The following is a 27,794-nucleotide window of genomic DNA, read 5'->3' as shown; positions in this document are numbered from 1 at the left end:
TGTAATTGAATCAGCCCTTTGAGTCCTGAGTCTTCATAGTCGGTCAAGCTGTCAAGAATGAAAATCTAGGACAGGAATTGCTTGGGTCATCCCACATGGGGTGGATTTCATGGTTGATGTCCATAATACCAAATTTAGATTTACCACGAGTGCACACGTGATATCCTGTAGATTATTAAAGTGTAGGATGAGAGAATACACTACTGCTAGCCCTGAAATGCTGGATACGATGCTGAAAAATATAGTATTGTAAGTCTCTGTAGCTCAGCACACTAGCTTAAATTGTGACAGTTGCTTGAGACCCCCTGTACTTTTTTTTGCTTTCATTTCAGCAGAACAGGTAAGAAATTAAAAGTTCCAAACACGAAGAGGCCATTTGACACACCTAACCTATTTCGTAGTTAGTAGCTAATTGATCCCAGAATTTCATCCAGCTGGGTAATGTGTTCCCTATTTCTGCAACCCTATGGGTAAAAAAAGTGTCTCCTGTTATAGTAAGTAAATATGGGTTCTGCACCATGAATCCAAAAAAAGAAGCTCTAGGATAATAAGCAATAATAGCTAGCAGCCCTGGTATCACAGAAAGATCAACACAAGGATAAACTATGCTTTACAAAACACCTTTGGAGTCAAATGGGAAAATATCCTTGTAATAAGGTCAATATAATAAAGCATATGTTCACAAAATACCAATTTATAAGCATATAGCTATGAGGGAGATACCATGCATGGTTGCTTTCAGGTGAAGTGACCATGTATTTTTACAAAACCGAAATGTGCAAAAATGCTGCTTGGGTTTTGAAAGCAGGAATGGACTGGATCAAGCTCATTTACTCTCTTATTTATGCATGAGGTACAAGAGGAACAATTTGAAACCCCTGTTCATTTTCAAATGGAAATATTCCCCTTTGCATGAAACTATTAACTTGTGCAATATCCCTACCACTGTCACAGCAGTTTCCGAAGTCAGTGCATCAGGTTCATATGCAACATTGTGTGGCCTGGCAAGATCCTTAACACTGAGTTTCTTGAGAGAGGCACGTTGTCATGTATCAAGGGTCTCCTGATCAAAGCTCAGGTCTTTGTCTTGTCCTCTGGTTCTCATGACTGTCTCACAGATAACTAATGTAGGGATGTCCACTCCTGGCCCTGGGTGGGTGGAGTGTCAACAGGTTTTCAGTTCAGCTTGGCTTGTAATAGTCTGACAGGACTCGTTATTGGGATAACTGGCTAACCTGCAGACGCACTGTCCCTCCAAGACCATGTCCTTGACCTTAACCAATGTTCTAAGGCAAAATGAGTGCTGGAACGTGAAGCTGTAGCAGACTGAGATACAACTCATCCAACCAATTTTTTAACCTCTACATCCAATTCAGGGTTGTGGGGGGGCTGGAGCCTACCCCAGCAAGCAATGGGTAAAGGGCAGGATACACCCTGGATGGGACGCCAGTCCATCACAGAGCCAGAGACACAGAAACACACACTCACACCAAGGCCAGTTTTCACAGAAGCCAATTAGCTTACCAGTATGCCTCTGGACTGCGGAAGGAAACCATAGCACCAAGAGGAAACCCACACGAACACATGTAGAACATACAGACTCCACAGAGACAGCACTCTAGGTCTAGAATTGACCCGGGACCACAGCAAAGCAGAAATGCCCATCGCTGCACCACTGTGCTGCCCTCAATAAAACCCTTTACCATTCAATTTAACTGCACTCTGCAGTCTGCAGGCTTCGGTCACTATGAACAGTGTTAATGCTATCTTTTTCTATGTATGTCCTGGTTTAATACTTTGAATTTTAAATAAATTATTTCCCACTTCACCAAATTGCAAAATGTGGTTACCTTCTTCACTAGTTTGTTAATGTGACAAAGTATAACATTTGTTTTACAACTAATAGATAGATTAATTTGTGCAGTATTTTATGATAACTGTGTAACATGTGTATGTATTTAAAAAATGAAAGAGATTTGTAGAAAGTGGATCATGCAAAAAACGTTTTCCCCATTTTCTTCTTTGGGACAGAATAGTTAGGCATGCACAGCAAACCCAGCAAATTCTAGATAAAGAGATTTATTACAATTCTCCAATTATTTCTCAGATGGTCCAATGTGATCATCACTCAGAAGTCCAGAACAAATGATTACAATAAAAAAAGTTTTTTTTTCAAATAAATACATTTAATTTAATAAATGCATCTAATCGTTTCTGAAAAAAATACAGTAGATTTGTTTTAATTTTGCTTTTGTGGCACACTTAGCATTAATCCCACAGAAAAATGAAACTATAATTTAACTAAGTGAACAAAACAATTACGGCCAACTTTCTGTGCCAATTTAGTCACAGGAGCTGTGAACTGGTGTGTTACTGGTTTAAAAAAAGATTGCTGTGATGGGATCTAGTTTATTCGTCAGGGAACAAAGATGGACAGGAGAGGACACGATGTTCAACAGCACTAAAACATGTAATCACACTGAGCAATTGCTCCCCATGTGAAACAAGCCATTTTATGCAAAAACGGCAATCACAATGTCTCTGTTGCTAGGAGGTTACGTTTACTGCAGCCTATAGTGACCAAGAGAATCTGTGTGGTTTAAGCACCTGTGCCTTGTTTACAGCTACAGTAAGTATAGCTCACAGTGGCCAAGGGGAATTCAGACTCCCCTGAGTATAGTGAGAGTTCAGCAACTGAGTATTAATGTCACAGGGGCATGTTGTTGTAATTGTAAAGGGGCTGTGGCGGTGGCAGTTGTAGTTGTTGTAGATGAGACTGTTGTTATTGTAGCTCCTTATGCTCAGCTGTTTATATTTTTGGTTGTTTTTTCCAAACTGTTTCATGAAGAGGATTTAGATATGTCTGCTGCTCATTTATTGGGGATCATTCCGAACTCTTTTACAAACCTGGAGACATCCATATCAACATGATTAAAGAGGAATCTACTTTAGTTTAGCGTGTTTCTGTAACACAAATATCTCTCTGGACATGCAACGTAAAAGAGAGAATATCACTTAACATGAGTGGATACCCATTTCTTTAAATATAGATCTGGGGTCAGTTATTCAAAGCTACTGTGATAAAGGACTGATAGTGAGCAACTTAATATCAGTCTCAATTTGTTTTTTCGTACTGTAGTCTTTTATACTTTTATGTACAGTATTTTGTAAAAACGTAACTGCAAGCTGTCTACCAGAAATGTCAGGCACGAGCTGTGAAACAGGGGTCTTTCTCATAACAGAGTTCAGTATAAACATTTCAACCCTGTAGGTTTGAGTTTGAAATCTGAGCCACAATGCTTAAGAGTTTTGCCTCGTTCCTTTACACGAGATGGTGGTGTGGAGGACATCTCTAGAATACAGAGATGAAGTTTGGACTTCCTTTCCTCCTCCTACTTTCGCTGGTTCTGTGCCTCTGAAGGTGGGGGACAGCACCTAGAGGGGCCTGGGTGCTACTCTAGCGCCACCTTGAGGTTCCCAGTGCACTTGCTGTGAGAGTTAAACATAAGAACATGAGAATGGTCACAAATGAGAGGCGTGGGCATTTAGCTCATCCCACTTATTTGATGGTTTAGTAAGTAACTCTAAAACATCGTCTTGCCACTTCTAACAGAGAGAGCTTGAGTCTCATTCAACAGCAGACAGTGGGTCTATTGTGATCAACTCTCCCCTCAGTCATTTTTGTTGCAGAGTGAATTGAGTTTTCCTGAGACCAGTAATTATTCCTGAGACACACCGGGCTGGAATATGATCAAGTTGACTCCGGAGGTGGACAAGCAAGCGATTGTGCAGAGTGTGTCCCTGTGTCCTCCGGGACCTCATGCGATCCTCCTGGTGATTCCGGTGGGACTGTTTTCGGGGGATTACCTGAGTGTACTGGAGGAGCACATGAAGCTTTTCAGCGAGAGAGCCTGGAGGCACACCGTTGTGTTGTTCACCTGGGGAGATTCTCTCAGAGACTCAGCGATCAAGCAGCACATCGAGAGACAAGGCAAGACCCTCCGACAGCTGATCAAGAAATGCGGGCACAGGTACCACGTTCTCAACAACCGCTGCGTAGGCGATCGCACTCAGGTCACAGCGCTGCTGGAGAAAATCGAGGGGATGGTGGCGGCCAATGGGGGGGTCACTACGAAGACGACGAAAAGATTTTCCTACGAGTTGGGAGTATTCAGGAACAGAGGAAGGAGCCAGAAAGTGTCAAATTGCTGAGAAGGAGAGACAGCAAAGAGCTATTCTACCCTACCAGTGAGTTAATATCATCGCCTTTCTCAAGAAACTCATCGCATAACTTCTGTCATTATTCATTGGTCAATATTCGTTAAGTATTAAAATGGCTGTAGCTTCTGTCTGATTGAAACATAAGAGCTGAGAAGGTTGCAGCACCTGATTCGAAAAACTGCCAGTTGGGAGTTTTTTTCCCTGTCAATAATGACAATTAGCTCGGCAGATGTCATTATCCAAACGGATCGTCGATATGTAGGAAATTTACTTGTCCTTGTACAGTTAATTTATGAAGTCTACCATCACAATCATGTACACGTACTTTTAATAACGAAATGAGATTAAAGTGGCAGGAAGAAACCAGCACAAGTTGCTAATTGTTTAATTGCCTGTGAGTAGAACTCAGAATATAATAGATAGTAGACACTAAGCAGCAGACAAGGGACATTTGTGGATCCCTGCCTACAGCAACATGAGCAAAACACCAACGTTACGTCCTCTAAATTTCCAACCCTGGCTCTGGAGGAACACTCTCTGCTAGTTTTCATTCTTGCTGAGCTCTCAAAGATCTGTTTATTTAAGTTTCAAAACTACCTAACTTTAAAAGTCCTTTCTCCAACAGCTTCAGCACATAGACCCTTCCTCAGTCTCTCCTCAACCTGCAAGCTGTTGTTTCTGACCAAACAGCTCTTAACAGTGGACCAATTGATGAGCTTTTGCAGTTCCTAAACATGTAGGAGGGTGTTGACGAGTCATCGAGACTTTCAGAGCAGCAGAAAAGAAAGAAAGTGACTTGTTGATAGAGACGCCGCAGAAAAACTACATTCTTCAGTGACCCTAAATGTCAAGGGCTTTCCCTGAAAGATTTGCTGTAACCTGACTCAGTCATGAAATGATTGCAAACCCAATAAATAAAACTCATCCAGTATTACTGAAAGATCTAAAGTATCTTTCAGTGATACTCCTTCATTGTAATGGGTTTGCTGCATGATATGTATTAGATATGTGCAAAGTACAGTATATCACGTATGCCTCTTGAATAATTACAACTTGTCAGTGTATTTAAGGCTAAGTACACAATCAATTAGTTTTAAGTTATTTTATTAATATACTCATGGATGCTATATAGACCACCATGGTTCCATACTTTTGTACAAGCAAAACAAAGTATGCAACAAAAAACACATTGACCCTGCAAATTTCAAGTGAATCTTGTCACTAGTATGAAAGGAAACCTTTGTGGTCTCTTGTGAAGCCGTTTGGTTTCTAGGAAAGTTATATCTAGAACCAACTAACCACAATTTCCATCGCCAGTGTAGTGTGCTCTCACGAGGCACCAGTTCTGTAGGGTTTGGGCATTTATGGGGACAACTATTAATTGTAGCCGTAAATCACAAAATTGATTCTTTTAATGGCATTAGAATCCAACCGTGAGGTATAACTCAAACAACGCACACACACAGGCACTAATACACAATAATACATTTATTAATACATAGAATATGCATGTAAACCTAACAGATCTTATCATGAGGGTTATCAGAATACAAAAGGTATATATTCATTCAGTTACAAAGAGTTACACATATCAAGAGGACATACGTTCGGTATATCATTCATTTAGACCGTTTCGTAATTGAACTTGGTTACAACTTCTACATTAGATACTCAAAACAAGTACATAACTCTTAGGAATTAAATTGATATCAACTGGTTGGGATAACAATTGAATTCTTGAGCTGTAATGCAGTGAAGTTGAATACTCATCCAATCTCTGGGGATTCAGATCTCCTGCGGGCACAAAGAAGCAGTTGCAGGCTTGTTGCTGTCCAATCCGCGCACTCTGGCTCGGTGCCGGGCTGTGCTGTGCGGCTTGCGACAGTGCGCTGCTGAGGCTCTCTGAAGACTGGCTAGTTAGTGTTGGCTTTAACTATCGAAGTTTGTGCACAGGAGAAAAGATACTGGGTCCCAGCAGGTCAGGAAGAGGACCGGTTCGTTCCTGATGAAGCGCTAGTTCTGAATACTGATTCAGCTGTCCACAGTTCCGACCTGTTCACGAGGCTTGCTGCTGATGCTAACCTCGGGTGGATCCTCTGGTTACTCTCTGGCAACCTCCGCTCTAGACTCTTAGAACAGAGGAAAGTTCTGGCACTCGGACACACTGGCCATTCTGTGGTTGTCCGAGCTGAGTCTTAGGATGGTCAGGAGGCGCGCTGCGAGAATGTCCTGCCCTTGGGAGCCTTTCTGCTCCTGGGCTGTCCTGCCCTGGAATTCTTTTGCACCCCTGGAATTCTCCTTACAGGAGGAGGAGTCCAGAGGACTGGTCAGCAGCTTTGTGGAGTGGTGTGGGGTGAACCACTTGGAACTGAATGTAACAAAGACAAAGGAACTGGTGGTAGATTTCAGGAGGAAAAAGGTCAAACCTACTCCTGTCTACATCCATGGGAGTGACGTAGAGATGGTGGACTCGTACAAGTACCTGGGAGTGCACATCGACGATAGACTGGAATGGTCTAAGAACATCGAGGCCATCTATAAGAAGGGACAGAGCCGACTTTACTTCTTGAGGAGGCTCAGGTCCTTCAATGTGTGTAGTAAGATGCTACATATGTTCTATCAGTCAGTGGTAGCGAGCGCCATTTTCTACGCAGTGGTGTGCTGGGGCTCTGGGATTAGAGCAGTGGATTCTAAAAGGCTGAACAAGCTCATCAGGAGAGCAAGCTCTGTCATTGGGTCTGACCTGGACCCCTTGGAGGTAGTGGCTGAGAGGAGAATGGTGTCCAAACTAGAGGCCATCGTGGACAACTTCTCCCATCCCCTCTATGACAGGCTTGCAGGAATGAAGAGCACGTTCAGCAATAGACTGATTCATCCACGGTGCGACAGGGAGCGCTACAGGAGGTCATTCTTGCCTTCTGCCATTAGACTGTACAACGCATCCACCTTGCGTCTGGGCAGAGGCAACATCGACAGTGACCTGTTTCTGGACTGAACACATCTACACATCTACTGCTACATCTGTTCTCTTTCTTTTTCTTTTTCCCGTTTACAACCGTTTTTGTGCAATATATGCCAGGGACCTGTGCAATACATTTATATCTATATTTATATCTATATCTATATTTACATCTATATTTATATTCATATGTGTGATACGATTTTTCTGTGTACTGTTCTGTTCTAGTTTCCTCTTGTGTGTCCGGACTGTGAGTAACTCTTGTATTGTATTGTATGTATTGTACCATTATTATATAATTCGTTACACTGTGGCTGTGTTGTGTGTGTTAAGCTGCTGTTGCACTGCAATTTCCCTCACGGGATCAATAAAGTATCTATCTAACTGTAAAATACAAGATATCTACAATGATTAAGATACAGTACTGTCATTATCCTGTTGATAAATAAAGTACTACTAGTGAGGCCCATACTCATATTTTTATATATATACTATAAAGGTATAAAGGTATGTGTCACGCCCCACACTCTCCCTCGCAAACGACGCTACATTCCCGGAACCTCTGCTTCCCAATCTCATCCCTGATTGAACCCATCACATTCTCACATGCATCAGATTCCTCAAATTCTCACTCCCTAACCAATCATCCAATCACACCCCTTTCCTTTCAGTATTTAAACCCCCTTCGCACACCTTCCCATGCTCACTATTGAGAAGCCTTTCATAGTATTCTGCAGTGTGTGGTTCTAAACCTTTTGACTGATCTCCCGTTACGAATCTTCTGCTTCCGCCTCTTGACCTCGCCTTCTGGATTTTGCCTTTTGAATTGTTTTTTGAATATCTCTTGTTACTGGACCCTCTGCCTCCCTTATCGACCCAGCCTTTGGATTTTTGTTTTTTGGATTGTCCCTTTGCTACTCTGTGTCCTGTGGGATTCCGGTCACGAATAAGGATCCTCCTATTCCACGTATAGGTTCCCTGGCAGTATGAGCTTTAGCGACATGACTGGGTAGCTCATTGCATATTTCCACAATCCAAGCCCAGATCCCCCACCACAGGATCATTCTACCCAAACACCTGTGAATAGTGCAGTTCTGCCAGCAATCGATCACAGTGGCATGTGGGCCCAGCGCCTCTCCCTAGCCTAAAACTTAGTCCAGTGTGCCATAAAACAGGGTCGTTGCACGAAAGGTGAGGGCAGAAGCTTCTGCAAGGATGTTGATGGGGTGGAGGGAGGGTTGCAAAACACAAATATGCAGGTGGGTGGGCTAGAATCGTGACACTTTCATGCGCCGTGGAGCAGAAGTGGCAGAGGTTAGGGTCTGACCTCTTCCCATCCAAAACTTTCCTTTAAAACTGCATTTACTCAATTCTCTCCTTCTCTCTGTTTCCAGTGGACGGAGAGGAACAACGTCACCGTGCCGTGTTCTGTAACATCTGCTATTCAGCCAGAGATTGTACATCTAATCAGAATGCCTGCTGTAGCAGTAACACACCATTCAACTACATGTGGAGAGGATGCCTGTGGTGGTTGTGCAGACAGCTGACATATTTTTGAGACAACTTGGTGCATGAATTGCAGAGGCTTGGAGTTATCTACTGCTTGTGCCAGCAAATATTTGTCCAGCCCCTCAATGTACTTTGTTATAGTTCAGTCTTTAAACCAACACGAAACTGACGATTGGTCTTGCCAAAAGGACGTTGCGGGACTTGATTTTCAGAACAAATTTGTCAATGGGGACTGAAGTGCAATACATATTCCTAGTTTTTTTGCACAGATGTTTGTCAGAGTAAAATCATAAAGTACTGTAACTGAAACGGTAAGAAATTGCACACTGGCAAGGTGAAAAGATGATTAATTGTTTGTGATTGTTTGTGAGAACCCCCTGGATGGTCTGATATTGTGCACTTTATAAGCGTTGATTGTTACCAATTTGAATAAGCTTTGCTTTTTAGCAGTTTTTTAATGTTTAGTTTGATAACATCAGGAGACAGCAAAGGCTCCTGTACTACACGGGGGATTGAAGATGGACAGCATCTGCAGTGATATGACCCAAGCTGGAACCCATGACACCTGGGTCTTAAAGATCCCAAGGTGCTTGGAGTGAGGGCCTTTCTTGCTTGAGCTGCTTAGGTGCCTCATCTACTCCTTTATAAAACTATGAATTGAATAATTACAAATACTAGATGTTTTTATTTTTATATGAATCTACCCCCAGGGGTAAATAATGCCCGTCCTTGAGTGACACATTCGTTTAACTGACTAAGTGGACAAGATGTCTTTAAACAAAATGTCCCTAAACCAGCAGGAACCCAGACCTGGAGGATCAGTGTTGGCTACTCCACCCCACTTATCAAACGGAACTGTGAATGAGCTCAGTTTTGTTCAGACTGCAAAAAAAAATGGTGAAAACCGATCTGCTCAAAAGAGGGGAATCCCTGATCCTAAGTGAGTATCTACTCTAGAAATCGATTCTGTTAATGCAAACCCTGCAGTGACGCTGCAAGAACTTTCATCAAGGTTTTGATGTTTGTGATAAAAATACAATAAAACACTGTGCTTTCATAAGCGTTTGGCTTGTATCCATCATGCAGAAGTTGAAAGAAGCTCTTTCCTTCCCATTTTTTTGTTCTGATGTTGTTTTGCTTCCTATTTTGTCTCTGGCGTCTTCATACCTGAGGGCAAACAAACCGCTCTTTTAGAATTAAACCCCGTCTTCAGTGTAGCGGAGCAGTATGTCAGTTTCAGAAGTTCAAGCCAGTCTCATGAGAGGTTATGGTTCAGACATTAAGATGAGGTATCTCCATCACTTTTTGAATTGGCTGAGGAAATGCTGCACACAGACTTGTCCAGCAAAGGGCACATTCGGCCGTGTATATCGCTTTTTTTTAGTGTACTTCCATGGCAGTCATTTCCCCACCACAACAAAAGCCCCAAAACAAAATTTCCATCACGTGCAGATAAGTGGAGAGCATTACAGCGAACATTTAGTGGTCTTATTTGTCCTACATATGGCTGCGTATTAAAAGGACTTTTGTGGATTTTCACTTTTGGGGGTCTCAGCTCACAGAGGCACAGTGACCTCTACAGCTTTTCAGGTGATCCTGAGCATGCAGTGCAGTCTGTGAATGACACCCCTCTCCTCCGCTGTGCTGCCTGTGTCTTGTTAAAAGATGAAGGGGTCAAATGTTGGGCAGGTTGGAAGAGCCCTCAGTTTCTCCCGTGTGCAGTTGCAGGGTCCGTAACCATGAGGTCAGACATGAAAAACACACAATTCACTGCTCCAAAGCAGGTGAGTATAACAGAAAGTAATGGGCAATTCTAAATTTTTTTAAGAAAATCAAACTTTAAGATAAGGTTGTATTTATGAATCCCGCACCGGATCTCTGGATATCAAGTGGCACTTTGATTCACAGTGAGAGAGCAGCTACAAGGCTTTCACACCTGGTCATGAGACTCAAATTATCAAGTTTGTCTTGGCTTGTTGTCAGCTCATGGGGAACAAAACAAGCAAAGGTTGTTTATATCACTCAGGTTTTTTTCTTTTGTTCTATTTCATACCGTCCTTTCAGTTAGACTCTTTCAAGTATTCGCCGCATGACTGTATGGGTCTGTGCCAGGTTGACTTTGTGTTACCAGAAACACAAAGATCCAGAGGTGTTTGGAGTGAGGGTGTGTCAGTGTGAGTGTGACCTCCATCCTGAGAGACTGCCCTGGGCTCCTGTCCTCAATGATCCAGAGATAGTGAAGTGCACAAGCACCAGCGGTAGACTTCACCACCTTAAGAAGAAAAGAAACATCTTAATCTGGACCCACACTCCTCCAGGTATCTGCTGGAAATACCTGCTGCTTGTCAGCTGGTGTGGACCTGTCAGTAAAGGGTGTGAATAAGACTTGCTTATCTGAACAGGAAACAGTTTATCACCCTTAAGAAAATACACGCGCACTTTGCACCCTGCAAGTAAAGGGATCAGACTGTAAACAGAAGAACAGAGAGGGAGAAATGGCGACCGGAGGCTGTCTGGGGTTTAGTGCCGGTGAGTGCTTGTTTCTGAGGGTATTGGGCTCAGGAGAGGGTGATGCTCAGTAGGGCAGCAGCATGAGGAACAGTGTCCAAACCCAGCAGGCGATCAGAGGATCTGAGCAGGACTCTGAACCTCTGCTCTGTGGCAGGCCATCTGAGGTTCTGCTGGAACTGTAGCAGACTGACAGTGTGTCTCGGGTCTAAGAGAGGGGTGCAGGACTGGGAGAGTGAAGAGGCTTGGGAATCTTTTCCCAAAACATTCTTACAAGCTATGCAGAAGAGTGTGCCTGTTACGTCATTGCTGTAATGTGAATTTGAGGAGACGGAGCTGGAGTCTCATAGTTCCACTTCTCCAGCCTGTAAGAATATCTCAGCAGATCTCTGTTGTGTTCAGGCTGGGCTTGACTGTCTCTAGGGAAGATCTGACACATTATAAAAAGTTTATCTGACATTGACCTGCAAGCCTGCTACTTACAGATCATTTCCAGATCTCACCAACAGACTAACTGTTCTGACTCAGTGTGCCTTCTAAAAAGTAAATGATCTCTTATCACCAGTTACCAAGGATCATCAAATGTGTCTTTGGTGTGTTTGGGCACTTTTCCAATTAAACAGGAACAAAGGAGTTAATGATCCCTCCTTTGAAAGCTTTCATTTTACTGGGCAGCGTTTATGGCTTTTTTTAATAGCCATCTTTTAATGGCTAGAGTATATACTTTATCTGTAGAAAACTGCTTTACACTTGTAAAGTATTGGCATATAAATTAGGCTGTGAGAAGGTAAAGACATGTTAAGCGATTCCAATGAAGTGACTCTTGTCTGAGTAGATTAAAAAAATGCGTAACTCATAAATGTCATTTTGCAGGTTGTTTAAATTGTCACTTGTTATCTTCACCTGTGTAAAATGAGGAGAACAATCCATATTTAAAACATATATATTAATAATTTAAACTGGGATGCATGATGGCACAGTGGTTAGCACTGCTGTCTTGCAGCACTGGGGCCCAGGATTCAACCCCATAGCTGGGGTGTTACCTTGAGTTTGTATGTTCTCATTAGGTCAGCGTGGGTTTCCTCCCACAGTCCAAAGCCATGCTGGTAGGTTAATTGGCATCTGGGGAAAACTGGACCTGGTGTGAGTGTGTGTGCATCTGTGTCTGTCTTTGTGCCTGTGTGTCAGGCTTGTACCCTGTCTTGCACTTGTTGCTGGCTGGGCTCCAGCTCCCTTCGCGACCCTGACGTGGAAGAATTGGTTAGAAAATGGATGGAGGGAAATAATTTAAACTTGGTGGTAATTTCAATCTCATATATGGCTACATATGCTGAGCAGAGTATTCAAGCTCTGTATCCAAGAATACACGCACACACTGTAGAACTTCTACCCGTGTGAGCTGGCGAGGCAGAAAGAAGAGCTGAGGTACCGCCACTCTCATTGGTGGACCTCCTCCTTTACCGAAATGGGCACCCCAATTATCATACCTTGAGCTCGACAGGGGTTCCTCACAAACAGCAGCTCATGTAAGAGTCGAGTTTTGAAGAGGGAATGAAGGGCGGTCTTTGTCTCTGACAGGTGAGCCGGAAGAAGAGGAAAGGGGAGACGTCCCCCACAAGGAACACCTGCCCCTCGCCGAGCTGAGGATCGTGCTGTTGGGGGGCACAGGGGCTGGCAAGAGCTCGGCTGGAAACAACATCCTGGGCTGCGAGGAGTTCGACAATGACATGGAGACAGAGGAGTGTCAGACGGGGCAGGGAGAAATAGCGGGGAGGAAGGTCACTGTGGTGGACACGCCGGGCTGGCAGTGGCTTTCCACACAGGCCACCCCAGAGGAAGTCAAGCAGGAGATCAGGCGCAGCGTGTATCTGTGCCCCCCGGGTCCCCACATCTTCCTCCTGTTGGTTCCGGTGTACTTATTCACAGACAAGCACCGGAAAGCAGTGGAAGAGCACCTGGAGCTGCTGGGTGAAAGTGCTTGGAGCCAAACGATCCTGGTGTTCAGCAGGGGAGACTGGCTAGGGAACAGAACCATCGAGCAGCACATTGAGAAAGCAGGGGAGGATCTCCAGGCAGTCATTGAGAAGTGTGGCAAGAGGTACCACGTTCTCAACAATAACAACACGGGCAATCGTGCTCAAGTGGAAGAGCTGCTGATAAAAATCGAGGAGATGGTGGCTGGTGATTATTGGGGTTGTGCTCTCGGTAATAAAGAGGGTTACCCAGAGACAGAGCAAGGCCAAAACAAGGCACCAAAGGAAGGGGAGCTGGAGGAAAAGACTGAGAAACCTAAAATACACTTACAAGGGTCGAATGGCAAGAACCCACCACCCATCAGTAAGTCTTAGTGAAACACTAATGGGTGCTATAAGTAGCAAGCTGAATTGTGTAGATTTTTTACTAAATGATTGATCGTCGTTGTGTGCGCTCTTCTGAGTGAGAGGCAGACGTCACGCTCATTACATAGCCCAGTGGCTACAAAAATAACCATTTTATTTTGTGGGTCTGGTTATTCATTTGTTACGTTTTTTTTACTAGGGTGATGACTTGACTAGGGTCAAGCCTGCAGTATCACGATCCCATGGTGCTTTACTAGGGTAGAAACCACCAAGAATTCCCCCGCCCTCCTTGAGGCTGGTTAATGTGGTAGTAGTCCTGGGTCCCTGATCTTACAGGGCTCTCTAAATCAACGCTAGCCAATTCTGTATTCCTAAACTCAGGGTCTGCTGGCTTTTTCTTCCAGCTGAGCCCTTGGCTATGTATGTGAGCCTTTAACTGAACTAATATTCTGAGACATGAGACTCGTTTTCCTGCTTCTAGAAAGCAGCTGCTTTCGTGATACTACTGAATTTGTTGAGGTAAATCAGTACTCCCTGACAATTCCGGAACCGAACCCAATAAAAGAAAAATAAATCTAGCAAATTATTAATCAGTTAGAAGAAATACTAGTACTCGCTGGGTCATGTGATGTGAGCCTGCACTGATTTAACCACATGGTTAATTAACCACTTAATTAACTTTTAGCATTTGACCCAGGTAGATTTGCAGGTGAGGGGTTCCATGCGCTTTGGTCTGAGAAACAGTCCCCTTTCTCCGGCCCTCCTCAAGGGTTCCTGACCCGGGTCGTTACACTCATTACAGAGTGCAATAAGTGTGAGAAGCTGGTCTCTTCCTTGTAGTCAGGGACGGGCCGGGATTGGGTGAAGCAGAAACTCACCGCTGCCTTGATCGTGTTCCTATCTAGCATCTGGAGGAAAAGGAGCTGCAGCCGAAGAAAGTGGAGACTCTCCCGGGAACAGAGAAGAGATGGAGAAACAGACGCGAAAGGACCTGAAGGAAGGGGAGAGGGGGAACAGGAAAGAGGAATCTGTACTTTCATTCAAGAGGAGAACCAGCAAGAAGCACCATTTTGTCCGTGAGTCTGATTATCGCTTTCGTTGCCACTCAAGTTCGGATCTTGCTGAGCAAGTGACGGTGAGTTGAGTTTCCTTCTCAGAAAATGGAGTCTGCTCTTGTCCTCATGCAACCCAAAAGTTGTCATGCCACGAGAGTGAGTGACTCAACTTTTCACCCTCATTAAAAAGCAGGATCTGTTGCCCTGACTGGCACACACGTGAAACGTTTAGGAACTAAGCGTTAGGCTTTAGTTCAGTGGGAGTTCAGGGAGATTTGTCTTCTCATGCAGTGCCTGGAATTGAAGAAACAACTCCTGACACAGAAAGTGCGGAGAATCCCTCAGAGAAAGACGAGCTGAAGCAGAAGAATGGAAAGACACAAAAGGATACAAAGCTGTCCAGAGAGACAGAGGAATCCCACCTGCCACTCCAGAGGAGTAAAAGCGTAGATCATCCACCAAACTGTGAGTCTAACGGAGACATTATTGTTGAGTCATTGATCTCATGGTCTTCTTCTGACAGGTATCCAAAAAGTGTAAGAATTCATTTCTGGAGTTCTGGGGTTATAAAGTCTGGTCACATCTCTAGTCACATCACAGTCCTAGCTGTCTTGTTTTGCAGTGAATGGAAGTATCGTTCCAGTGAGAGTCATCGATCTCATGGCTCTTTTTTTGACATGTTTTCATTTATGGAGTGTGGGGTCATCAAGCTTTGTCTCATCTCTATGTGCGTTTTCAACTGCGACAGCCAGGAAATCTAACAGTCCTAGCTGTCTTGTTTTGCAGTGAAAGGAGATACCATTCCTGTGACAATCTATGATCTCATAGCTCTTCTTTTGACATGTATTCAGAAAGTTGAAGAACTTTTTTATGGAGTTGGTGGTCATCAAGCTTTGTCTCTATGTGATTTCATCTGCAACAGCCAGAAAATCTAACAGTCTTAGCTGTCTTGTTTTGCAGTGAAGGGAGATACCATTCCAGGGAGAATCCTGAGGGAGACTCATAGTTTAGATACCCCTGCACCTTACTTTCTATCTGATCTGAGACTGGTGCTGCTGGGACAGACTGGGGCTGGGAAGAGTGCAGCAGGAAACACCGTTCTGGGCGCAGAGCTGTTTCCCTCTGAAGCCAGCAGCTCTGCTGTGACGAGACACAGTGAGAAGAGGAAGGGACGAGTGGCCAGGAGGCGGGTGGCTGTGGTGGACACGCCGGACTGGATCCACACAGAACTCTCTCAGGAAGAAGTGAAGAAGGATGTGGGGCTCTGTATTAACCTGTCCTCCCCAGGCCCCCACGCTTTTCTCCTGGTGATTCCAGTGGGGCGGTCATCAGGGGTAGAGAAGAGCCTACTGGAGATGGTCCAGGAGATTTTTGGGGAGGGGGCTGTGGAGCACACCTTGGTCCTTTTCACTCACATGGATGAGCTTAAGGGGAAGACAATCGAGGAGTTTTTCCAGGAAGGCAGCAAAGACCTGAAATGGCTTGTGGAGAGATGTGGGAACAGGTATCACGTCCTCAACAACAACAACATGGATGATCGCAGTCAGGTCACAGAGCTCCTGGAGAAAGTAGAGCAGGTGGTCGCAGGAAATAAGGGCAGCAACTACAGCAGTGAGATGTACCAGCAGGCAGAGGCCCAGATCAGACAGAGGCAGGAGGAGCTATTGAGGGAGAGGGCAGAGGTCAAGCAGAGGGAAGAGGAGGGATTAAGGGAGAAGCACCATGAAGAAGCACAGTGTTACCTCCGGAAAATGGAGGCGGAAATCCAGAACCAGACAGAACGTATCAGAGTTGTGGAGGAGTGGATAGCCGAGCTGGAGGAAAGAAAGCAAGAAGAAAGGGATGGGGAAAGAAGAATAGCTCTAGATGAAGTAATAGAGACAAGGAAAGAACAGAGAGAGAGGCTGGAGGAAGAGACGGGGAAATTGAGAGAGGAACAGAAAAAGGAGAGGAGAAGGAGGGAGGACAGACAGAGGGGTGAGATTGAGGAGCTCAGGGACCAGTATGAGCAAAAGGCCAGGGAAGAGGCAGAGAGATGTGGGGAAATATTCCAGCCGGTCAACACGTTAACAGCCCGGGCCCTGGCAGCCAGGCAGGAACACGTGAAATACAGGAGGGAGATCGAAGAGCTCAGGCAGCGCTATGAGGAGAAGGTCAGAGAGGTAGAGAGATACAAAGAGCTGCTCCAGGAGGTCAGTGCATCGGCAGCAGAATCCACTCCAGCAGCAGATCTGCAGACACCGCCTCCTGGTGCTGCGCTGGGTGCCTACATAGGGGCAAAAATCGGGACAGCAGTTGTTGAAGCAGAGACCCGAGTTAAAAGGCTGTTCCACAGAGAGTAAAGCGTTGTCCTGTCAAGAAGGTCCTTTCAACACTGCAGCATTATTTCTGCCAAATTCAAATTCAAGGAGCTCTATTGGCGCGACCGACGAATTCCAGCATTGCCAAAGCAGAAACCAACGACAGAACATTTACCGACATCGACAGTTAAAAAAAGATACTGTATCATTGGACACTTAAAGACGACAGATAAAAAACAAAATCCTCACTGTCTGGTCCTCAAACTTTGATTTCACAAGGAAGCTGGGAGATACTGTGTATACCAAGGAAGCACAGACTACACGTGATATGTACTCTATGAGTGAGTTCAGTGTCAAAGAACAACTTAGTGTGTTTACCCTAACACAATCTGAACCACAATTATAATCACAATTATTAAGAGACTAGACAATTCTTCAAGTGCATGCTATCTGCTGACAGACTAAAGCTACGGATTGAAAAATATAGCAGTAAGATGCTATATTACTTTACATTTTAGAGTAGATTAGACTTTTCCTGCAATGGACTGGTGTCCCATCCAGGGGGTATCCTGCCTTGCACCTGGATCCCCCACAATCCTGTACTGGATACAACGGTTAGGAAGTGGATGGATCAGACTTGTCAAACTGTGATTAAAAGGATGTAATGTTATGCCCCTTTTTTACTTTACTTTACTTTATGTTTCAGAATCCTAAAATGCATTGATATACATTCCGACCATGATTATACAAACAGAATCCTAAAATGTACTAATTTTGCTACCAGAACAGACTATTGCAACCTCGACAGTGAAACAAATACCCTGGAATGAGGATGGGCATCAGGAAGAGCTACTGTATATTTAATGCTATGATTAGCAGGTACTATATTCTTCAGCAAAGTCAGCTTGTTATAAATACGCCTCTAAAATATTAAAACAAAAGGCTGGAATTAATAAGACATTAACATGCCCACATAGACAAGCCACGTCCTTTCTGCAAGGGCTTTTGTTTGCATTAGTACAGAGAGATGTTCATAAAATTAGCTGGAGTAAGGGCTCTGCCAAGGTATCACCATTCACAGGTGACTGGGCCAGGGAAAGATCTGGTAGATTTTTAATACGCTTGTGACTCTTTTTTGTTGTTGTTGTTGTTGTTGTTGTTGTTGTTGTTGTTGTTGTTATTTGGCCTTGTGAACTGTAAGCATAAATCCAGAAATCCTATCTGGCTGTCGTGGACACAGAAAATACACTTCACATTTCACATTTTTTTATCGAATTGTGTTTATGTCATCCTGCAGGGTTCATTGTATATAATGTTGTAAATAAGATTTAACTGTACATCTTATGGTTTCATATAATATATAATAAAGTTCTAATGATCTAAATGTTCATAAAGTTTAACAGATCATTTGTGATTATGCAGACACAGCACTGTGACTATCATTAACTATCATTAACCAATTTCATTTATAATACCTGAAGAAGCCTCCACAGCCAAAACATGTCTCTTTTCTTTTCCTTTCCTTTCAGCATGAAATAAACCTGCTGATTTATTGATTGGCTTGTACATAATAGTTACTTTGTACAGCAGTGCCATGAAAAACGTGAATTCCCTAAATTAGTCCACGTTCTTGTATATTGCTGTTTAGGTCCAAATTAAGATCTTCATGAAAGTTTGAATAAAAGAGGACAAGAAACAGATTAAAAGCATAACACAAAGGCGTAAGATTTATTTGCAATATTTAAGAAAAGATCCAAACATTTCCACATGAACAAGTCTGTGAACTCTTCGATTCGGTAACTTAACAGCAATGATTGCAACTAGACGAGCAGTCTCTCGTATCAGCTTTCATGAATTGTAGGCTGTCCGTCCGTACGGATCCGCCTTTTTACTGCTATCTCGTCCTCTTAAAGTCATTGGCACAGTGCTAGCAATCTACAGCAGATAGCATCCACGCTGTTTGTCTAGACACCCACTAATGACCTTGCAGTCAAGGACGACGCGTACAGTGTGGACTAGTCCTGGAACAGAAACACAGAAAGAAAAAAAGAAAAGGCAGCCACCTGCCACAACACCGGGCAATTGACATACTGTTAATTGTTAGTCCTTTGTAGGTCGTCATGCCATTCGAAAACAGTCCCTAGGCTTTTAAACGTTACAACCCTAAACCTGTTGTACGAGGAGTGATGCTTGTGATGAAAACGTTGACTAAACCGCATTGTCTTCGGCAGTTTTACCTCCTACGGTTCATATCTTAACGAGATTGTTCAAAGAGGCTCTCAAGACGGCAATCCGTTGACGTTTGCTTGATCGTCTCTCAGAACCTGCGTGTTTTTTTTTAATAACAATGAGTAGCAATCCAGTCTCAAGCTCCAGAAATAACTCATGAAGCGGAGGCTGTGGCGTTGCCTGGGGTGTTGAGCTGTTACTAAATAGTGGTTGAACTGCACGGTTTCACTCGTATTGGTATATTCAATTACAATTCGATATATTCAAGAGAAGGCGGAAGGTGTGCTCAGCTGAAGCGATGGTCCCAGGTATTTGAGCTATGCTAAGATAGCGCCACACCCTTGGTGTCAATTAAAACAGCGCTTCGTGTTTCACAGGAGCGCCTACCTGTATCGACAGGCACCTGGATCAGCAGGCTGTAAGCAAAACCATCGCAAGATCCCCACACCTGCTTCAGAAGCCTAGAAATGGATCGAACAGGTGTATCTCGGAGTCAAGGTGAGCGACTTGCGGTTTTTTTTTCCTATTACCGCTCTAGAGGCGCCGAAATGATAGCTCAACAAAAGTCCAGCTTCCCAACTCTTCTAAGAAATCCGAATAGTTTCGATCTGGACGAATTCCATTGAGTTTAGTTTCGATCCAGCAATTCTTTCTATACCGAATAGAGAGATTTCGATGTATTCGTATTATGGTTGCAAGGTGGGTCTTAGTATGGAGGATCTCAGTTAAAAGTCGCGACAGATGACTTTAGTTCCTGCACGTTTGCGCCATTCCTGTTCACCTGCCAGGATTTTGATTAATTTCCTGATCAGTTGTTCTCCTGTGCAATACTACAGACTTCAGAGGTGTTACGTAAACATGAAACTATGGGACAACATTCTTTTTAATCTCGTTTATGAGTTGTGGTAAACAACTGAATACATTTGATTAAGTAACTTAAAAAAAACAGCCCGTAACATTAAAAGATCAAAGCATGACTCCAGACTGTATTCAGCAGTAACATGTCTTTCAGACGAAAGCTCCGGAGATAAGGAGGTCTCTAGCTCGGAAGAACATGATCCAGAAGCTGAAAGAGTTGGGCAGACCGTCAGCGGTAAATCAATTTGAACATTTCTACATAAGCTCACTCTAAGTGAAGCTCTATACTTCATTTCTGATTAATGAACTACCCCCCCCCCCCCTTATTTTAGAATACAGGAAATCTGTATGTTTTCTAAGCTTGTAAACACACGTTCATTTAAACAGAAATTCATTTTTGTTACATAATACACCATATCTATAAAGCTGTTTGGCTTGATGAAATAGTGTTACAGTCTGGCTAAAAGTAGCATAATTTAATTACTCTGTTGTGTAGATTTACTTTTCTAAACGTATTGCATCATCTCAGAGCACATCAATTGGTTTCGAATCAATCTTTAAGATGAAGTAAAGCACTTTTGGGGTCACTGAATCCTTTCAATGCACTCAATAAATGCTTCTAATGGCCATTAACAGTTTTATTGATTGCAATAAAAAAAGTGGAAGCAGTATCTGTTCAAAATGTTATTATTATTATTATTAAGGAATTAATAACTGTCTGCCTCACTGATCCAGTTACTTTGGATGATCCCATTATAGTCTCTCCCACCCTCTGCCTGCAGATGAACCTGTACCTGAATGGAAGGAAGACGTGGCTGAGAGATTGGAGGAGAAGCAGCCCTCCGATCCCGACAGCGGGTACAACACACTGCAGCACCCTGCCTCCAGTCACCCGAGAGTACAGGACGTGACGTGGCAGCCAGAGGCCGAGAGAGCAGGACAGCGCTCTGGCTCCACAGACACAAGCCAGTTGCCACTTGTAACTACTGGCCTGGCGGAGGCCGAAAGCACAGGATCACCTGTCGCAGGCTCGGGAGGCGGAAGGTTCTTGGCCACAGAGGACCAGCAGGCTGTCCACACAGAGGTGTCAGCTGGAGCTCACAAAGCACAGGCAGCATCAGTGTCTGGGCAGTTGCTGGCCGGTGATGAGATCTCTCGGGGTACGTGCTTTCAGGAAGGGGTGCCCTGTCACACGCCTCCCTAAAGGCTTGTACACAACACACATCCTCGAATCATTTTAGTATTCTTAACTCCATTCAACTCTCGTTCTTGAAGATTGTGGTGCGTTGCTTTTTTCACACCAGATAACGTCTCAGGTTTGTTGATATGAGCAATCTACATGTCTAACTGGGCATAAAAAATTATCCTGATAATTTTTTTGGAGTGACTCTTGTCTGTCTGACCTTCTATAAACTTCAGTTTACCCTCGGATTGCCATATAAGTGTGCTCACACAATGCTGAATAACTATTATTATTAACCAGTTATTATTAACTATTATTATTAACCAATCACCTAACATCTTATCTGAGTTTTAGTTAATTGTGATTTCCTATGGAAACTACATATGATGATGCACAGTAGCAATTAACCATTAGTAGAGACTGTTTAATACCAGGTTACTGAATGCTATAGAATTTATTAATGCTGTTTGTGAACCTCTGATCCCACAACTGCTACTCAGAAATCTGTTCTTCTACTTTGAGATAAGGAAAGTGACAAAAGTGCAACAGCTCCTGGGTCAGACAGGCAAAGGAGGAGAAACAGTAATGACTTTGAACGCCCAAAGTGTGAGTAAACATCAAAGCGTTCTAATCTACTAGATCATCATACTTGTAGAAAAAGAAAATGTATATTTTGAGAAATTCAAAGCTTCTTCTTTGTTAATGGCAGCAGACTTCACTTGTTTTATAATGTAAGAACAGCAACTGGAATCATTTTTTTGTTTCACCAACATGATGTTCAGTGAAATAGCAAAGCTTTCTACGATGATGGCAGCCCTACTTGTGGCTCTTTATGGACCACAGCCTGACATCCTAATAGAAAGAGGAAATTTGACTGAAGTATCCAGGAAAAGATGTGTGGGATGTTGGTGTCTCTGATAAGTCTATGCAAAATACAAACCATATTGGATGTACTATTGGTCACCATGTCAATATGTTGCTGCTCTGGATTCAGTCCAGAGAAGAGCTACCAGGTACTGTCCTGTTATGAAGGGAATGTCCTATACTGACAGGCTGAAAGAACAAAGTCTTGAACAAAGGTACCTCATCGGTCAGACTGAAATTAACCAAATGCTGACTCCATTATAAAGGAAGAAGACAAGTATGTTTGAGGCTGATTTTCGGTTTTTTTTTTGTTTTGCATTAAGTGAAAGAAAAGGAGCACACCTCAGGAGACGAGAGTTGAAAAAAATGTAAGTACGCCGTCTCTTAAACTGCATTCATCTCACACCACCTCTTGTACAACCCTGATCCACCTAAGCAAGTGGTAAAATCTCAAGTAACTTAGTTACTTGCTGGTTATTTCTGCTCCACTGTTGAAGTGTACAGATGGGCTCCCTTAATAGGATGCATTGGTGGTGGTGGAGGGGAGTCCCCATTACCTGTAAAGCGCTTTGAGTGGAGTGTCCAGAAAAGCGCTATATAAGTGTAAGCAATTATTATTATTATTATTATTATTTTCTTGTCTCCAGAATGATTCGTGCCAGATCAGCGGAGAATGGAAGAGACCACAGAGGCATCAGAGAGAAGAGAGTAATGGCAGCAGACCAAGTCCCGGTGGATCTCATTCTTTTTGAAGAATCAGCTGTCATTCAAAGGAGGTCCCTCCACGGTCAGGAATCAAGAGCACTGCTTGTAATGCCCCTCTTTGCAATGTTTCTCATTAACCGGCTTACAAGATTTGTATTATACGATTTCCCCTGGGTGGAGAGAGTTCTGGTGCACTATGGCTGCCGTCGCATCATCCAGGTGGGGCTGCACACTGGTGGTGGAGGAGGGGAGTCCCCATTACCTGTAAAGCGCTTTGAGTGGAGTGTCCAGAAAAGCGCGATAGAAGTGTAATTATTATTATTATTTAAAGCCACAAGGGTTAACTTATAAACCGTGAGACACGGACAACTAGAACACTGACCTGCAAAAGGTCATGGGAGCATGGAATAAGCTATCCAGCCGCCTGGCTGAAGCCAACTCCCTGACTTCTTTCAATAAGCTACTTCCAAATGAGCCAGACAGGCTAAAATGTCTACTCTCATTTGTAATTCTTCTTATATTGTTTTGTTTCTTTACTTATTTACTAATTTTTCCACAAGAGTATATATATATATACACACACACTATATAAAACTTGTTTCAGTATAAAAACAGCTATGATGTGGACACACGTGCTGTGATTCCAGAAACATTATAGGCTTTAATCTGATTTTGTACTAGATCATCTGTGTATGGATTTTACTAGGCTACTCCTTACTTGGCATACTGTCGTCCAGTACAGGTCAGACTTGTTGTGACATTCTCCAATGAAGAAAGCACTACAGACATGAAGGCACTGCAGGATATAAAAATGTCCAAGGAACATAAAGATGAACTGCGATAATTTATACTGTTCACCGTAGCATTGGGTCCTGGCCTTTATTCTAATGATTCTAAATACACCTGTATAAAAGCAGAATCTCTGGCCAGACCTAACCAAACAGAGCCCACTCCCTGCAGTCTTACTGTCGTGCTAATCCTGCTGCTATTTGTGCAAGACTGTCATTTAAAAATAGAACACCTTTCTGTATAAAAATGTCTTGTGTCATTAGATTCTGTGGCGCGAATGTCAGCAACACTATAACTGATCCCCCAGTGAAGCCCTCATCCATTGCTCATATGGAGGATAGGACACAGGACCACGTTGTCTCCATTAGCGCTGAATCCCACAGCTGTCCTCTCACTGCAGCACCTCCCTGGCACTTAGCAAGGTTTTGCCATAGAAACAGCAGGCTGCAAAAGGTTAAAAGTCCACCGGAGAGAATAAAGACATGTAGCTGCACAAATACACTTCCCCACTTTATTTGCATTGATTTGAGATAAAGGACTCGATGAATTCAGAACGCGTTCCCTCCCTCACTCTCAAAACAAAAGTCTGAAAGCAACCTTTGTTCTTATTCAGTCATATGTTTCAGAACACAGGGGCCTGTATGCTGGACAAAGGCTGATCTACTAGTTCATCTACCATTTACTAGATGAGATGTAGATCTAGATCTGCTATTGAGGAGTTTGTGTCTGCTCCCTCATGCGCTTAGAGTTTGGTCACCCTAGTGTTAACACTGCTAATGGGGAACATTTTATTATGGACAGTGAACTGTATATTTATTTTTTTTTAAAAAGATGCTCGAGATCCCTCCACGTGACGGAAAGCTCCCTTCTCCCGCGCAGGGTGTGTTAAGAGCCACCCTGTGTGATCTTGGCCTGGAGCTCCAGCAGGTGCTGGGCACTTGCTGGGGGTCCGTCAACCGAGGACAGGTGGCCGCTGTACCTGGGGGTGAACTGCGGCGCTGGGGGCTCGGGGCTCTGGGGGGGCACGTGGAGGGGGATGAGCTTGGCATGGGCGTAGTCAATCTCGTAGCCCTCGAACATCAGGGCGCAGCTCTGGGCGCCCAGCCCCTCCTCCAGCAGCAGGGCCACCCTGCGGGCGGCGAGGGTCAGCTCCCGGTAATCGTCTTCCTCCAGGCGGAAGAGGTCGCTGGGCAGGTGACGGCGGGGCACCAGCACCGTGTAGCCGGGCGTGTTGGGGAAAGGCGTCAGCAGGGCCACGTGGGCGTCGTCCTCCCACACGCGCCACTGCTGCTCCTCGGCGCCGCGCACGATGCGGGCGAACAGGTTGTCGTCGGAGGGGTCGCCCAAGAACCGGTAGCTGACGGGGGCGGGGGAGGGCAGCCGGGCCCGGATGCGGGCCTGGATGAGCTCCAGCTCCGAATCCGCCGCCCGCGGGCCGTTCTTGGAGGTGCAGTAGCCCGGGTAGTGGGGGCTGAACTCCTGCTCCCCAGCCAGGTGGGGCCTCCAGACGGGCTCCACCCCGTGCATGGGGAGCACCTTGACGTGGGCCGGCTGCCCGGGCCTGGGCTCGGCGATCAGGCCGCACCGGTGCACTGGGACCTGCCGGCACAGGAGGGCGGCCACGGCGCGCGCGCCCCTCATCAGCGCCTCGTACTCCACCAGGGGCAGGTGGAAAATGCTGGACGGCCCGCTCGGCTTCTTCTGCGTCAGGACCGTGGCGCCCGGCGTCCAGGGCTGGGGGTGGAGGTAGGCCACCAGCTCGGCGTCCTCCCAGATCACGTGGAGGTCGGGCTTGGGGCCGGCTGGGCTGGCGAAACCCGGGAAGGCCATCCTGGGAAGAAGAGGGGCGGTCAAGACGCAAGCCGGCGGGCTGGAGCTCGGCCAGGCCGCGAGACGAGGCGGGACAACGTGGCCGGGGGACGACGTGGACAGGTTGCGAGATGAACATCTGGGGAGATTTAAGGTTTCGGTGCGAGGGGGCTGCCCTGTCGGTGGGCGTGCAGAGCAAACCCCTGCACCAGGGAAGTGCTGGTTGGCGCTAGCCGGTTTGGGGTACCCTCCTCCATCCAATTTCAAACGGCTTTTTCCAATTCAGGGATATTGGGGGGGGAGAGCCGGAGCCTATCCCAGCATGCAACAGTCAGAAGGTGTGCCCTGTGGTGGACAGGACGCCAGTCCATCACAGGGCAGACCGCCACGGGCACACACTCGCACCAGGGTCCGATTATGCCCACCAGTATGACTTCAGGCTCATGGGAGGAAATAACCAGAGGAACCCCATATGAACACAGGGAGACGATACAAACTCCACACAGACAGCACCCCAATGGGGCGGAGCGGTGGCTCTGTGGGTAAGGATCTGTGCCTGTGACTGGAAGGTTGCCGGTTCAAATCCCGCAGCCGGCAGAGGAATCCTACCTGGGCCCCTGAGCAAGGCCCTTCACCCCAACCGCTCCAGGCTGTACAATGGCTGACCCTGCGCTCTGACCCCAAGCTTCCCTCCCTGTCTGTGTCTCCTTGGAGAAAAGCTGGGGTATGCGAAAAGAAGAATTCCTAATGCAAGAAATTGTATAGGGCTAATAAAGAAACTATTATTTCCAAGATATGAACCCAGGGCCCCAGCTCTGTCAGGCAGCACTGCATCACTGAGCCACACTTGTGAGCACTTATTGAGCAGCAGGTATGTTTTATTGGCTGTGATAAACTGGCATGTCATGGAAACCCTTAAAATGCATACCTTTATAACGTCAATACTAAAAGGGGTACAACGTTTAAATTATGCGCAAGTCAAAAACAGTCCAGAGTAGCCAAGGTTCCCATTACAGCCACTAGGGGGCGGTACAAGACCGATTTATTTTTCCAAGTTGCTCTTTGGCAAAAAAACCTTCACGGAAACACGGACTTTTTCAAACAAGTTTCCATTTTTCCAAAGTACAATTAACATTAAGGTCGAGTAAAGTGAGAGCGAGTTCATACTAAAACAAACCGATCAGAACAGGTATCTGTCCGTATGCCTTAAAATGATGAAAACTCCAAATTAACATCTCTCGATTTTTCTACATTAAGAGTGCAAAATTATTCCGATTATAATCCATATAATCCTCAAAACATCAGATTATTACAACTCGAAAGACGGCTTTATATGTCACCAACCTAATGCGTGTGAATAACAGTTTTAACATTGTAGTCAGTGCATTATTAATATGTTCTGAAGTAACAATTGTATTGTTCCGCAACTACATACAAACTAACAACAGTACAATGCCGTCGTCAGGAGAATCGGTCAAGTGATACCGAAGGGAAATCCTGCTACTTTACAATGAGAAAGAATTTGTAAGAACGCCAGAAAAGCAACAGACTCAATATTAGTGTTACCTCACGTTCTGCACATACCTCAGAATCACTTTTGTCCGAACCAAACTCTTCACTATCATGCACAACGTCGCTTCGTATCTGCGGTATGCCCCTTCCTTCAGCTTCTGTGTAGCAAGAGTTTTACGCAAGCTTTCGGAAAAGCAGAGATTTTCCTGTTTTCAGAGAACCCCACACGCAACTTACAGCCGCTCACAGCTCGGCCATCTTGGGTGTGTCAGTCTCATGAGTTGCTGCTTTCAGCGAGTGTGGCGGAAGTGTTGCACAATTGCGGGATCCGGACGGAAGAATGCATGTGCTTTTCATGTGCTACAGATAAAAACCCATTACACTGCAAACTGCAGAATGTTATCTTAGGATCCTCTTGCAGTTGTTTTCTTTATTAAAGAATTTACTACTTTCTGCTGTACTAATTATCGTGTTGTTGTAGGGCGTTAAAGTATTTGTGAATATAGTATAGGATAGGTAGGTAACAACTGACTGCTTTTTGAGGTGCTACATATTTTAATTTCATTCTGTATTTCTAATCGTGTGTGGCCAATCACTGATTCTTCCTTTCGTTGGTGAGCAACGTCGTATGCTTATAGAATACCTAGTTAAAATACACATTTTATTGTTTAGATTGGTCAAAATCCAAACGCTCCGAGACTGATACATTTTCGCCTTAGGGTAAACAAGCAAGGGTCTTGCACGGCTTGTTATCATTGTTAAAGCGATTTGAGATGTCTTTTGACGCCTCTTATGTAAGCAAACAAGCTTGAGAAAATGAATCGCGTATGTGACTTGCAGAGTATTACAGCCTATTTTCTGTTTCTATCCGTGTGCGCTGGTGACACGGTATTTAAGTTTTAACTATACGCTTCATCGGTTATTTAACTCGCTTTGCTCTGCGGAAAGAGCAGG

The 27,794-nt window shown here is 44.6% G+C and overlaps 4 protein-coding genes across 5 annotated transcripts; 3 read left to right on the top strand and 1 right to left on the bottom strand.

Moving 5' to 3' along the window:
* The first annotated feature begins 3,747 nt into the window (after window positions 1–3,747).
* On the top strand, window positions 3,748–4,212 carry LOC148648743 (GTPase IMAP family member 4-like). Its single transcript, XM_088606633.1, has one exon. The coding sequence runs from the start codon at window positions 3,748–3,750 to the stop codon at window positions 4,210–4,212; it is 465 nt and encodes a 154-aa protein (XP_088462759.1).
* A 6,662-nt stretch (window positions 4,213–10,874) lies between these two features.
* Window positions 10,875–18,285, top strand: LOC148648742 (uncharacterized). The gene is made up of 5 exons (XM_088606592.1): window positions 10,875–11,218; window positions 12,776–13,534; window positions 14,442–14,612; window positions 14,883–15,056; window positions 15,552–18,285. Exons 1-5 carry the CDS (start codon window positions 11,185–11,187, stop codon window positions 16,931–16,933), a joined length of 2,520 nt encoding a protein of 839 aa, XP_088462718.1. The 5' UTR covers window positions 10,875–11,184; the 3' UTR covers window positions 16,934–18,285.
* A 137-nt stretch (window positions 18,286–18,422) lies between these two features.
* Window positions 18,423–23,766, top strand: LOC148648741 (uncharacterized). Of its 2 annotated transcripts, XM_088606594.1 has the most exons (6): window positions 18,423–19,618; window positions 20,133–20,213; window positions 20,761–21,138; window positions 21,684–21,767; window positions 22,349–22,393; window positions 22,673–23,766. In XM_088606594.1, exons 1-5 carry the CDS (start codon window positions 19,588–19,590, stop codon window positions 22,384–22,386), a joined length of 612 nt encoding a protein of 203 aa, XP_088462720.1. In that variant the 5' UTR covers window positions 18,423–19,587; the 3' UTR covers window positions 22,387–22,393; window positions 22,673–23,766. The 2 variants fall into 2 exon arrangements, 1 of the variants encoding a protein (XP_088462720.1); XR_015926442.1 differs by lacking the exon at window positions 22,673–23,766 and having other exon boundaries at window positions 21,689–21,767.
* A 250-nt stretch (window positions 23,767–24,016) lies between these two features.
* LOC148648740 (uncharacterized) lies at window positions 24,017–27,147 on the bottom strand. Its single transcript, XM_088606593.1, has 2 exons — window positions 26,913–27,147; window positions 24,017–25,350 (listed from the first exon to the last, which is right to left on the bottom strand). Exons 1-2 carry the CDS (start codon window positions 26,951–26,953, stop codon window positions 24,405–24,407), a joined length of 987 nt encoding a protein of 328 aa, XP_088462719.1. The 5' UTR covers window positions 26,954–27,147; the 3' UTR covers window positions 24,017–24,404.
* Between the last annotated feature and the right edge of the window lie 647 nt (window positions 27,148–27,794).

This window comes from Lepisosteus platostomus, chromosome 14 (genome assembly GCF_059453375.1).
Source record: "Lepisosteus platostomus isolate fLepPlt1 chromosome 14, fLepPlt1.hap1, whole genome shotgun sequence".
NCBI lineage: Eukaryota > Metazoa > Chordata > Actinopteri > Semionotiformes > Lepisosteidae > Lepisosteus > Lepisosteus platostomus.
The sequence above is the reverse complement of the archived record's forward strand: the minus strand, read 5'-3'. Positions and strand labels throughout refer to the sequence as shown.

Bases quoted from the DNA above. Each gene is read 5' to 3' on its own strand.
- LOC148648742 (XM_088606592.1), top strand. From the start codon at position 11,185: ATGGCGACCGGAGGCTGTCTGGGGTTTAGTGCCG. The intron at 13,535-14,441 runs GTAAGTCTTAGT...GTTCCTATCTAG, and splicing joins CAAGAACCCACCACCCATCA to CATCTGGAGGAAAAGGAGCT. The intron at 15,057-15,551 runs GTGAGTCTAACG...CTTGTTTTGCAG, and splicing joins CGTAGATCATCCACCAAACT to TGAAGGGAGATACCATTCCA.
- LOC148648743 (XM_088606633.1), top strand. From the start codon at position 3,748: ATGATCAAGTTGACTCCGGAGGTGGACAAGCAAGCGATTGTGCAGAGT.
- LOC148648741 (XM_088606594.1), top strand. From the start codon at position 19,588: ATGGATCGAACAGGTGTATCTCGGAGTCAAG. The intron at 20,214-20,760 runs GTAAATCAATTT...CTCTGCCTGCAG, and splicing joins AGTTGGGCAGACCGTCAGCG to ATGAACCTGTACCTGAATGG. The intron at 21,768-22,348 runs GTGAGTAAACAT...TTTTGCATTAAG, and splicing joins TGACTTTGAACGCCCAAAGT to TGAAAGAAAAGGAGCACACC.
- LOC148648740 (XM_088606593.1), bottom strand. From the start codon at position 26,953: ATGATAGTGAAGAGTTTGGTTCGGACAAAAGTGATTCTGAG. The intron at 25,351-26,912 runs GTATGTGCAGAA...TCTTCTTCCCAG, and splicing joins CGGACAAAAGTGATTCTGAG to GATGGCCTTCCCGGGTTTCG.